This window comes from Ornithodoros turicata, chromosome 1 (assembly GCF_037126465.1).
Source record: "Ornithodoros turicata isolate Travis chromosome 1, ASM3712646v1, whole genome shotgun sequence".
NCBI lineage: Eukaryota > Metazoa > Arthropoda > Arachnida > Ixodida > Argasidae > Ornithodoros > Ornithodoros turicata.
Window position 1 is genome coordinate 22,625,694 of NC_088201.1, and position 13,954 is coordinate 22,639,647.

At 49.5% G+C, this 13,954-nt stretch overlaps 1 protein-coding gene across 1 annotated transcript; it reads left to right on the forward strand.

Annotated features, from left to right (window-relative positions):
• Positions 1–324: 324 nt before the first annotated feature.
• On the forward strand, positions 325–2,341 carry LOC135378816 (uncharacterized). Its single transcript, XM_064611958.1, has 3 exons — positions 325–336; positions 384–1,100; positions 1,547–2,341. Exons 1-3 carry the CDS (start codon positions 325–327, stop codon positions 2,339–2,341), a joined length of 1,524 nt encoding a protein of 507 aa, XP_064468028.1.
• The last annotated feature ends 11,613 nt before the right edge of the window (positions 2,342–13,954 follow it).

The following is a 13,954-nucleotide window of genomic DNA, read 5'->3' on the forward strand; positions in this document are numbered from 1 at the left end:
TGCCTCGCAGCACGTGGACTTCGACCTCCCGAATGACAGCACCACTACGAAGGTGAATTTTGACGCGACCCAAGGTTTGAGACGGTGTTGTGACTTCATGAATGCGAATACGTACGTGAATTCTTCGTGAATTGAAGCGGAAGTTCTCCGTAAACGCGTCCACTGATACAGGTTGTCGTGTAACGATAAGGACGACAAAGACTAGTGTGGGTTTTGGTAGCGCGAGCTACAGAGTGCGTGCTGGGTGGAACATTAAACGTGTTATCGTTGTACCGGGCAGTCGCTTCTGAGTCACTCCTATAAGTCGTACCGCTCGACTACAACATGGTGGCAGCGGTTGGTGACCACTAATCGTACCCACTACTACAACTGCTGACTCACAGCGGGACAACTCGAGGAAGCCCACCACTTTTCTGCAGCTGCAGGTCATGCTCGGCGATAGAACGCCGGAAACAGCTTCCACGTCGATGGAATCTCCGCCGAGCTTCAATCCATTCGCAGTCGAACTCCCAGACAAATTCGATTTCCGACACCCTGAAGCTTGGAAACGATGGTTCGTCAGGTGGGAACGCTACAGAGTTATTTCCGGATTGCACAAGCAAGATGCTGACACGCAAATTAACACGTTCCTTTATGCGATGGGAAGCGAAGCCGAAGACGTCCTGATTTCGATGCGGCTCACCGATGAAGAAGCGAAGGACTACAGCAAGCTGACAGCGAGCTTCGAACGTCACTTTGTCCCAATGCGGAATGTCATCTACGAGCGCGCCCGGTTCAATCAGCGGCACCAATTGGAACATGAGGCCGTAGAGGAGTTTGTGACCGAACTGCACCGGCTGGCCGAAACCTGTGAGTTTGGCAGCTTGAAAGATGATCTCATCCGGGACCGGCTAGTTGTCGGATTACGAGACAAGAAGTTGAGCGAAAGACTTCAGCTGGACTCCGGCCTGACTTTAGAAAAAGCGGTGAACACGGCTCGCAATTCTGAGGCTGTCAAGGGACAACAGCCGACCATCCGCGGGGGTTTGGCCCCAAGCACTCTTTCTACTGACAGTACGGGACTCGACGCGGTGACGTCAACGCAACACCCTGGTCAACGCGTGAGACGCCTGGCAGCCATCGCGACGCGCGGAACCACGCAACGCGGGCGTACACAATGCTCAGTTACAGCACACTCCTTGTCGGTGGTGTGGCTCTCTACAAACACATGAGAGGGCACAATGCCCGGCCGAGGGCAAGCAATGTAACCGCTGCAGGAAGCTTGGACACTTCGGTGCGGTTTGCCTGTCAGCCAAGACTGACAACCAGGGGAGACAGCCGCGACGCAAATTTTCCAGTCGGCGACAGAGTCAGAATTCAAAGTCAGTTGTAGAGGAAGTTTTCCTTGGCGACCTGAGACACATCATCCAACGACCCCTGGTTCATCACGGCCCAAGTGAATGGAACGAACATTAGGTTCAAAGTGGACACTGGCGCTGATGTGACAGCTGTAGCAAAATCAGCTCTGCCCCGTAGCATCCTCTCTTCTTTGCAACGGTCCACAAAGGAGCTCTATGGACCCGCAAGATCCTCTATTGACACCATAGGTCAGGTGGAAGTCGACGTCACATGGAACGGACAGACAATACGGGAGCAAATATTTGTCATCCAAAGTCTAAGGGACGCCCTTCTGGGTAGACCAGCTATACGGGCGCTCAACGTACTGCCACAAATCCTCACGGTAGATGAATGCCCATTAGGCGACCCAGTAGCGTTCAAGTATAAAGATCTCTTCGGGCCATTAGGACACATGAAGGCGGTCTATGGAATCAAGTTAGTACCTGGTGCTACACCGCATGCAGTCAATCATCCAAGACGAGTTCCCATTCCGCTCTTACCAAGCGTGCAGGCCGAACTAAGGCGCATGGAAGATCTTGGCGTCATCAAGAAAGTAGACCACCCCACAGAATGGTGCGCGCCAATGGTCGTGGCGAAAAAGAAAGACTGGAAACTACGGATCTGCGTCGACTACGCTGAGCTCAATAAGCAGATCATACGTGAGCGACTCATCATGCGGATGGTCGAGGAGAACCTCAGCAGTATTAGAGGGGCGAAACTCTTCAGCAAGCTAGACGCAAACGCGGGCTATTGGCAAGCGCCTCTCTCACCGGAAAGCTCTGAGCTCACCACGTTTATCACCCCGCTTGGGCGATATCAGTTTCTGCGTCTACCATTCGGAATCTCCACAGCGCCTGAATTCTTCCAACGGGAAATGCTGCGCATCTTAGAAGGCCTAGAAGGGACAGTGTGTCATATGGACGATATCCTCATTTACGGCAATGACGAAGCTGAGCACGATTGACGCCTGAACGCAGTGCTCAGTAGGTTGAAGAAAGCCGGTGTTACACTCAACTCCAAAAAGTGCCAGTTCCGCAAAACGATGATACCTTTTCTTGGGCACATTCTCGACGCAAAGGGTATATCGTCGGACCCTGAGAAAACTGAAGCGGTCAGAAAAATGCCACCACCGAAAAATGTTGCCGAACTGCGTTCATTTTTCGGTATGATAAATCACCTGATGAAGTTCATACCTGGCCTAGCGGAAAAGACGAAACCGTTAAGGGACCTTCTCTCGTCAGACGCAGCCTGGATGTGGAGCCCTCAGCAACAGGATGCTTTCGAAGGCATCAAAGACGAATTGACAAGAACTCCGGTCCTCACATATTACTCCCCCAACAGACCGCTCACGTTGTCAGTCGACGCATCGTCTTATGGCCTAGGCGCGGTGCTACTTCAAGAAGACTGGGATGGACACCATCGTCCTGTAGCGTACGCATCTCGGGCACTAAGCAAGACTGAACAGCATTACGCGCAGGTGGAAAAGGAAGCTCTTGCAATTACGTGGGCCTGCGACAAATTTCGAATGTACGTCTTGGGACTACGCTTTCATGTGCACACTGACCACAAACCTCTGGTCCCAATTTTTTCCACGAAGAGGCTTGATGAACTTACTCCTCGCCTGCAGCGCCTGCGGTTACACACGCTGGAGTACGATTTCTCCATCTCACACGTACCGGGAAAACAACTCTTCACAGCTGATGTGCTCTCCAGGAATCCGGTAATATGTAACGGGGACACGGATGCATACCTTGCAAGTGCAATTGAAGAGTACGAGGCTCTCACAATCTACCTTCTACCTGCTTCAGCCAACATGCTAGAACGGATCAGGAAAGGCTCGGCACAGGACAAGACTCTAACGCTCATCGCCGAGTACTGCACGACGCAGTGGCCTCCAGATGCAGTTCTCTCCCCAGAGTGTCGGAAGTTCGCCAGCGTCGCGGACGAACTAGCCGTGGTCGACGGTCTCCTACTAAGGGGAGGACGACTTGTCATTCCGCAAGCCATGAGACACGAGGTGTTCGCCAGTCTACACACGGGACATCAAGGCGTCACAAGATGCCGCGCGAGAGCTAGAGAAGCTGCGTGGTGGCCAGGCATCAGTGAACATCTACAAGACTTCATCAAGCGGTGTCCCACTTGCCAGATGCACAGAAGACCAGGTACAGAGCCCCTGGTGCAGACACCCCTCCCGGAGCGGCCGTGGACGGTAGTGGGCATGGACCTTTTCTATGCAAATCGACAAAACTATCTCGTGGTCGTAGATTATTTTTCAGTTTTTTGAAATCTCGCACCTCAAGACAACAGCTGCGGACATCATTGCAGAACTACGACCTATGTTCGCTCGCTTTGGCATCCCGGAAGTCGTACGATCAGACAACGGCCCACAGTTTACGTCGGCAGAATTCAAACGGTTTCTTGCGACGTGTGGCGCTACACACGTTACGTCAAGCCCATACTACCCCCAAAGCAACGGGCAGGCAGAACGGGCCGTACAGACAGCGAAATCCTTCATAGCCAAATCACCGGATGTCCATGAAGCATTACTGGCTCATCGAACAACACCAGGAACATGCGGATATTCTCCCGCACAACTGCTAATGGGCCGACAACTCCGTTGCAACGTACCGGTCATGCCTACGACGCTGGCTCCTTGTTGGCCGCATCTACAAAGGTATCGAAAACGATACGAACAGGAACAACGCAGCCGCGCGACAGCCTACAATCAACGACGCAGGGCGACGGACAGACCTCGCATACAGAACAACGCAGCTGTTCGGATCTTTGCTGGCGCCGCAGCACATAGCAGAGTTTATAGTCAAGGGCCTACACCAAGGTCATACATGGTCCAGACGCCTTCTGGACTTACCAGAAGAACGACGAAACATCTTCAGGAGGAGGCGGCGGCAACAAAGACAATGCCTTCGCGTCCGAATGGGACTGAAGAAAGCGACAACGTTGTACGTACGCGTTAGACTAACTGTAAAAGAGCCTGAGCGCTACGGTTACAAACAGTTGTAATTTTATGCTAAACTATGTTTTACGTATTCACTTCAAAGACAAAGGTGTTAACACCAAAACGGGGAAGGTGTCGTGTAACGATGAGGACGACAAAGACTAGTGTGGGTTTTGGTAGCGCGAGCTACAGAGTGCGTGCTGGGTGGAACATTAAACGTGTTATCGTTGTACCGGGCAGTCGCTTCTGAGTCACTCCTATAAGTCGTACCGCTCGACTACGACACAGGTGACGGTTGCTCCCGTATCAAGAAAGGCGTTAACGGAATGATCGTTTATGTCGTTTCCCTGGTCCTCGAGAATCGATGAAACAGTAGGCCAATAAGGGCAGGCGTTTTGCCAATGAAACTGCCCCTTCAAACCGGTTGCAACACAGTGTTTGCACTCAGACCTGGGAATGCTCACTCGCGACGGTTCGGAATACGTAGGTGGGGCGTCACCTGCTCAAGGTATTCTTTGTGGGCCAGGATGCCATTGGTCAGTAGCAGGTTTCCTTAGCGGCGTACGCTCATGCGTTTGGACGACGTTCAGCCATTCCAGTGGTTACTATAAGTGCGTCGTTGGAAGTGGACAGTTGAATTCAGGGTCTCAGGGAGGAGGCCGTCCGAGAGACCAGAGAAGATGTGAGCGGTAGACAGACCTGAAAGGTCTCTCAGGGACGACTTGTGCTCGTAGTAGTCTGCTATTGTTTGCCCTCGCCGCTGGCGGTAACAAATGAAGGCGCCGAGGGGCCGGAGGCAACTGCACCGAAACGAATGGTCATAGATGTTGAGACTTGCTCCCATGTCTAGCAGGTGTCAAAGATTTCGCCGAGATATACCAGCGGAATGCTTCTCCCTCTAGATAATCACAGGGATTGATTACTTTGTTGGTGTCTCTCCACTCTAGGGCATCCGCCTTCCGTTCAAAGAGTCGCAACCATCTCTCAACAGGAACATCACAGTATATTTGGTAAGAGACAGAACTGGGTGAGCCTTAGGCGGCATAATTGAAGGAAATTGAAGAACAGGGTAAGATCCTGTCGACTCGTGTGACGGTAGAACACACTGCTGGGGCACAACGCCCCCCCCCCCCCCCCTCCCCGGCACAAACGCTTCAGGTTACGGGGTACTCGCCCCCATACTATGCACTGAGGACGGGCAGGGTGTCCGGGATTCTGAGTCAAGGGGCAAATTTTACAAGATTTTCAAGTTCGCTCGCATGAAGCATAAAGTTCCGGAGGGGGGGTCTCGTCCTCAAGTAGTCGGCGCCTATGGCCAAAGTCCGAAGGGAGCACATTGAACTCGAAGGGACCAGCGTGGGTTGTGGACGCAATCTTCTGTCGGGATACTGCATCAGTATCCACTTGCCCATAGCCAGAAGCCTAGACAGCAAGATCCAATGTAGTGAGATGTCTGGCACCCTTCAGAAGTTCGACGGTATCGTCGACTCACGGAAAGGGAAAAGCGTCCTCGCGGGCAGCTACGTTGACGCGACGATAATCGACGCAGAATCGAAGTATAGCATCTTTTTCCCGAACCACTACTATTGGTGATGCCCAAGGACTGTCAGAAGGTCTGGCGATACCCATCTCCAGTATATCGGCCATTTTCTCGTCGACTACCTGGCGTCCAGTGGGAGGCATACGACGTATGGACGCTGTTTGATTGGCGTCGCTTCACCCGCATCAATACCGTGACGAATTAGGAATGTTCTACCTACGTCCCAATCGCTTTCTGATATAATACGTTCGAATCTGAGTAAGAGGTCCCCTAGAGATGCACGATATGTCCACGTCGGGCAAGAAATAGATGAAGCAAGTGCGGATCTGTTCCTAGGACAGCGGCGCTTAGTCACTACCCCGGAGTCCCGGACACGAGGTGGCCATTCTGAGCGTTGTCCGATTTCAAGGGGTAGTCAGAGTTGTTACGCAAGGTTTTTCTTCATCTTCCGTGTTAGCGCCGCGAAGCAACTGTGGCTATGGGCGGCGTACAGACGTGGACAGATGGAGAGAGGACAGCAGGAAGGAGTGGGTGACAGGGCGAACGCAAGAGGTGTAGTCGGGCTAACGTTGCGCCACAATACAACGTAACTGGGTCAATTCAAATAAATTCGTTTATTTCTCAATCAGCGATGAGTGGAGCCGGGGAAAAAAGCCGCAAAGTGCAGCTTAATAAGCCCACCGAAACAGGGGAGGGAGATGGATTCGTGACAAGGACGGGAACAGTGAGGTCAGCTTCCGCTAAAGGCCTGACTCCAAAACTTGAACTTGTCGATATTCCGTAACGCGCGTTAAATGCATCACTTCGCTCGTGGTTCGCCACGAGCTCCAGAGCGAAAGCCCATGCACCTTTTTCACATTGGCGTCGTATCCTAGCGAACCACCATTGGCGCGCGCGAAAACAAACCCACGTGGCTAGCACAAAACAGCAAAACCGGTCTTCGAGTGGTCGCTCTTTGCGACGAGTTCGCGCTGCGCAAGCGGGGTCCCCACCTCTGTCGTCCCCATCTATTAAACATAGAGATATTGCGTATAAGCAGTTGTGAAACAGGATGAAAGATGCAAGCGAGCTGGTGGATAACTCCAGGGATTTTCACAGTCCCCCCCCCCCCAAAAAAAAAAACACCGACAGGAAAAGCCAAAAACGCAAAAAGCAGCAGATATGAACCCCCCCCCCCCCTTTCCCGAGATGAAAATACTGGGAATATCCCTGGATAACTCCATACTGAAGGTGCCTGAGCAATAGGCGGAAGGGGAGAGTTTCCGCGCTGTGTCCGTTGCCTTCCCCCCATTGCTCAGGCACCTTCAGTATGGAGTCCATTGCGTGTTTGTTCGAAATCTCTGCCTACTAGAATGCTTTTCACGTGCTGTCGCGTGACGTTTGGAGCGCGCCAACTTCAAAATTAACGATAACGCTTGCAATGTGAAAGTTCCAGATCGGGCCCCAGGTTGTGTAGACCACTTTCTTTGAATTCAAATCTGTCCTCGGCTCGATAACAACTGCACCAAAGAGCGACAGGGGCTCAAGGGCCGGAAATTCGCATCCAGAGAGCGCTGCTGACTGCAGTACAGTAATCATCGCTTAGCAGAGGTTTACTCGGCTGTACGATTTCGTGTGGCTCTGTTTGTAAGTGAGCCCTGAGAGTGTGAGCATCGAAGTCGATAATACAACGGTGTCTGACAAGGAAGTGTACGCCGAAAAAACAGTCATGAGACATGCCACGGACAACGAAGACCGGTTGAACGCTAGTGGCTTCGGGTATGGCTACGTCCAGCGGATTCTATAGAGGTCGCAAACAGGTTGGGGATGAATCGCTTGGGTCGGGGAACGCCTCGGCAGTTTCTTCCAGGTATCGAAGTTGATGATACGTAGGATCCCGATTCTAACAACGTACTGACCGGCGAACCTTCAACGGCCCCTGATATCATGATCGAAGGACCTTCCATGTTGCCGGTGCTATACTGGCGTTCTTAGCGAGGCCGAACAAAGAACGCGGACAAGTTTCCCTGTGCCGGATGAGTGGGAAACCGGGACGGAACTCGTCCCCGAGGGGACCGTATACAAGACCTTGCGAGGTGGCCCGGATTGCCACTGGGTAGCACATCGGGATGTTCGCAGGGCGCGCATTTCTTCGATGCGCTACAGCTGATGCGAATGCTGCACTGGATCCGTTGTGTTTGTGGCTTGCGTTGCGACACGTTCACCATTGCATATGTTGCAGGGGAAGCAGGAGCATCGGAAGTCCCTCACGGCAGGGGGGGGGGGGGGGCGAGCCCTAACCAAACCCAACCTAACCTAGAGGAGCCAGTGATGCGCTTATTAAAAACGACTCGTCCAAGCAATCCGATGACTATGGAGGGCGTAACGCATATGGGAAGGCCACCTCGCGTTCTTGATTACCTTGAGGGGCGCCCAGTCTGCCCCCACCTTCCGACTCCCGGGCGTGACTCCGACACCTTCAGACGTGCAGGCTACTTGAAGCGCGACAGCGGGCGTCGCAGGGGTTAGCAACGTGGCCATGTCTCTGGTAGCGGAGTCGAGGCCTAGAATAAACTGGTCTCGTACCATACTGTCTCTCATTTCTGGTGAAGAACCAGGATAAGCTTTGTCGTAGGTATCGAATAAATCATACACTATGTGTCATGGTGTTCTCCAGGTCGGTAGGTGCGGGAGCGGAAATTCGCTGCTGTGAGCATGCGCATTGCCAACGGAGACCATCTAGCAGACAGTGCATCACGGAGCTCCGCGTAGGATTCTTTCTCCCCCGATGTCATAATCCGTGGAGCACGTCATCGAAGGCGAATGGGTAGGAGTAGCAACCTTTGCTCGTCGGTCCAACAGTTAGCTGCTGCACATGCGGAAAAGTGCTTCTCCCAGGAGTCCAAGGAGAGTCACATGTCATCGAGAGGACGATAGGTTTCTCTGCGACAACATACGTATCTTCGGATACTTTCGTCCAACGTAAGAACAAAACGATGATCACAATGGGTACGTTCTTGCGTCTCGCCGCGTGAAATGGCTGTAGCATAAACTTTTTTGACGTTCGATTGCGACGGCGGCAATGGTCACACAAACTGTTCGCTCCCGGTCAACTGCAGGGTTGCCAGATAGCAAAAGCAGCGTGTAGCCAAATTTTTAGCTCAAGTAGCCAAAACATAGCCAACTTTGTATATTTTATGTAGCCAAAAAGTAGCCAACGGTTCACGGCGTTTGGGCTGTCGTATGACAACGGTTTTGGACAATGTGAAATAGGTATATACTATACGCCAGCTATCGTCGCTGTAATATACTTACAACGGAGAGGAAATGAAAAAAATATTTCGTAATATTTATAAGAAGAGCTAGACGTAGAATGCGCGAAAAGTTGAAAGATGAAAGTCACTGAAAAGGTTAGCCAGCTGTAGGGATTGAACCCACATCTTCTGGATTACCGGTCCAGGGCTCTACCAATTGAGCTAAGCTAACACGCCTCTCCAGCGACTTTCGGGGTGCACCATCGTCGATTTCCGTCGTATGAATGTGTGTATGAGTGAGCAAAAAATGTAAGAGTGAAAGGAGGGAGAGTGAGTGAGTGAGTGGCTGGTTTGTCGTCCCTTCAGATGACGCACCCCGAAAGTCGCTGGAGAGGCGTGTTAGCTTAGCCCAATTGGTAGAGCCCTGGACCGGTAATCCAGATGTGGGTTCGATCCCTACAGCTGGCTAACCTTTTCAGTGTCTTTCATCTTTCATCGTTGATTTCTTAGGCAATTTGAGGCTTTGCTTGTATCTGTCCCTTCTATGTTGTTCCAGCCTCAGAACATCAGTTTCTCTCTTGTTCACGTGTGCGCGAAAAGTTGCCCATGTACGCGTTGTTTAAGTGCAGAGCAGCTTGCTGTGATCAAATTCCAGGTTACCAATGGCCACAGTCACGCAGAAAACGTCGATTGAACGCGTTCAAAATGACGCATTACTACGATATTTTGTTTGCCCTTTCTTTTTGGTTCTTTGCATTCACCTTAGGCTCCGAAGAACCAGTGAGACAGAGCTCTTCAGTTGACATGTTAAATCAGTGAGAAGAATCAGTGAAACAGAGCTCGAGCAGACGCGAGAGAAACAGAGGAAAAAAGAAACAGAACAATAGAAGGAACGGGGAGCCATGCGCAAAGGAACACCGAGAAAGCTTGGTTGCTCCTATATCCAATGACATCGTGCGTGCGGTGACACGTGACTCTTTCGCCGGTATCGCATCACGAGGTACTGGGACTCAGCTGGATGGGGTGTGGTGTGCGGGCGCCGGTATTTTTGGGGTAGTAGAAAGAGACGAAGTATGTTGAGGACTGTGAGAAATGTGTTTCAAAAACTCTCAGATATACTCTCTTGCGCTATGTGCGATTGCTCAGTAGGAACTGAGAAAAGTAGCAAAAAAAAAAAAAAAAGTCAAGTAGCCAACGAAACCGAAAGTAGCCCAATCTGGCAACCCTGGTCAACGGCACGACGATCACACCGTTCGCACAGTTGACGGTTTATTTCCCTCTCCCTGCACTGTGATCGACCACCATGACTACCAGCCTCGGCCTATGGCGGTCCTGCAGGTGGTATCCGCTGTACCACGTGATGTTGTGACGTCATGAGGAGGTGACGTCTTTTTGTTTCTGCTACGCTCTCCATAATTACCGTCAACGCCAGAAAACCTCCCTGATACAGCTATCGCTGTAAAAATATGAGACTTCTCTGGACTAGGTCTACTACGTTCTGTACAAGCATCTCACTTCACATCATTAAAAAAAAAAAAGTATTCAACGCTAGAGGTTCAAGTGACAGTTCAATATAGCTTATAGTCAGTGACAACATAAGCCATATACTTGACCCCGCCCCCACACAAGAATCGCTCTGCGCGCGTGAATATAGTGCAGGGCTATGGTGGCAGCGCGGCCAAGTGGGAACTGGGGGAGAGAGAGAGAGACGGCACGCGAAGCGGGGGCGTCGTGCAAAGGCTGGTAGCCAGTCGCAGGAGCCTTCCACGGGTGAGTGGGCGGTCCCAATTGTAGGACTTAAGTTGTCACTGACTATAGATGAGGAGACAGCTAATACTCCAGAATTGCCATCCTTGACGCATGAGCCATTGTCACCTATTACCATCAGGGAATCCAACACATTATTGCAAGACTGTCGGGCTCGTGAAGCGAAAATGACATCAATTCCAAAGTCCTAAAGAACACTGCATTTGTATCTTCTCTGCTTCTTTGTGACATATACAACCAGCCCCTCACAACAGCCGTTCTTCCCGATGGCTGGGAAGTAGGCCGCATCACGCGTAGGCGGTTGTCATAATCCTACCAATTACCGACAAATATCACTAACCAGTGTACTCAGAAAAATTATGGAACGCATTATCTACTCGTCTATTATTAATTTCCTAGAAGAGAACTGCTTGCTGTTCCCTGCACAACGTGGCTTTCGGAAAGGGTACAGTTCTGAAACACCTACAGGTCCTAAAATTTACTCATGACATTCATACAATTCTAGAAAACAAGACTACCACCGATGTCGTGTTCATAGATTTCACTATGGCCTCCGACAAGGTTCCCCATGCACGTCTGTTTTGCAAATTTTCCCGGCTAAAAACCAACTGCACGATCCCGAACTGGCTGGGGCACTTCCTTCACTCACGTCATCAGCACACCGTGGCTAACAACACCACTTCAAGCTCTTCACATGTAAAGTCAGGTGTCCTCCAGGCCTTGATGCTTGGTCCATTACTTTTCTTAATTTAAATTAACGACGCACCACAATTTATTAGCTCTAACATCTGTCTATACGCGGATGACTGTGTCATCTACAGGGTGTTTGCTCTAACGTGTCCAGAAATTATATTTTAAGCGAGCGATAAAATAAAAGCAAGTGGTACTTTTCCGCTACTTGAGTAAGAAACAGGTGTTGCTTCACTGGTAGCACCTGTTTCTTAGTCAAGCAGCTGAAAAGTAGCGCTCGTTTCTCTTTTATCGCTCGCTTTAAATAAAATTTCTGGACACATTAGAGCAAACATCATGTATAGGTCCACAAATAACGAAACAGATCACTCAATACTTAAAAATGACCTAAACATTTTTCATCAATGGTGCTCCAATTGTCTTATGGTAGCTAACTACGCTAAATGTAAGTTTGTGTCATATACCCGGTCGTCCCACTCTGTCAGTCGCACATGTACCCTGGGAACTAACAAACTATCAAGGACGTTCAGTTATAAATATCTAGGAGTTGGTGTGACACCAGACTTATCTTGGCAGGGATGGGCATAAATACACTTTTCGGGTATTTAAATATAAATACAAAATACTACATGTTTTCATGTATTTAAATACTGCCTATAAATACTTTATGTTGAAAGTAATTAAATACAAAATATAAACACATTAAGACAGTATTTAAATACTGTAACTACTTCTGTAAATACTTTGAGCCGTCCAGGCACATTATTCTTTTAAATTCTATAATAAATGGAGCCACCTATGGATGCATCTCTGCTGCACACAATGCCCACATGTTTCTTTATTTTTCCGTGATGCAGTGTGATGATTTCAGCATCTTGCGTGGACCGACTTTCCATTGAACGGAAACGTCTCCTTGAGTCTCAGGAGCAGCGAGGGGGGTATTAGACAGGACGGTAACGGGACAAGAACCGACGACGACTCAAAACCAGCTAATGAACTCGTTATCGCTTCTTCCACGTTCTCTATGTTGAATAAAGTGTTCATTTGTTCATTTGCCGGTTTTGAGTCGTCGTTGTCGGTTCTTGTCCCGTCTGTCTGCCCTGTCCAGTCCCCCCCCCCCCCCCCCCACTGCAAAGGGGGTGGCGATGCCCTCATTCGCACATTGTGGTGTTTTCTAGAAGGACGGAAATCCCCGAACACACGGGATGAGTGACCTGTAGCCTCTAACCAAGATACCCTTCATCGCTGGAGGCTAACAATGTGGAACTCGAGAGAAGCCCACAAGTACGGGAGGATGAGATATGTGTATTTAAGTGGTATTTTAAATATAAATACGCCTAAAACAGTATTTAAATATGAATATAAATACATTTTTCTTGCCTGTATTTTAAATACATGTATACTGCCCATCCCTGTGTCTTGGCACAGTCATATATATCTGTAACATTATATCGAATGCTAACAAATCACTTGGTTTCCTTAGACACAACTTGCGCTCCACACCATCTCACATTAAAAAGATAGCATATATAACCACAGTCCGACCGAAATAAGGGTACGCTTCACCAATATTACACCCCTGGCAGGAAAACCTCACAACAGAATTAGAACTGATCCAGAATCGTGCAGCCAGGTTTATCATAAATCACAACAGCACAGTGACTAGCATAACTGAAATAAAACGATTCGCTTACTAGATGCATTATGCAACAGGCACCTAACTGCTAGCTTATCTTTCATTCATAGACTATCACAGCGATAACGACCTCAGCCGCATCTTTTTACTAAAGCATCATTGTTCATCATGATGCATCAATAGTCAGTTAAAAATTCGACCGGTTCATGTTTCCACAACGACATATACAATGTGTGTGCAGATAAACTGAATCACTAAGTATGCTAAGTGTGCAAATGCCAGTTAGGTATACCTGGACACACCCTGTACTTGAATTCATTCCTGCCAAGGTTCATTAAACTTTGGAATTTTTTTTAAAAACCTGTCAAACAAAATCACACACATCACAGATATCAGCTTGTGTCAAAAACATTGTTGCTAATCATTTTAGATCGCTGTAAACACACTGATGAATCGTGCTTCCGTTCTGATACAACTCAATCTTCATATAAAACCAACTCTCTATGTGTGAAGCCTCGATATGTGAATTTCCTCACTTTAGGAATGGTTCATCGTGGAACGAAACACTTCCCATGTATTTCTCCCTCGGTTTATTAACCCTCGATATCCAAACAGTGAACACATTTTGCTGGCACTGAACCCAGGAAACTTACCATTTTTTACCTCGATTTATGAACAGGACTGCTCTGGCCGCCCGCGTCAATAGCACAGACGAGTCAATGGAGGCCACAGGAGGTCCAGCATTATCAGTCCAG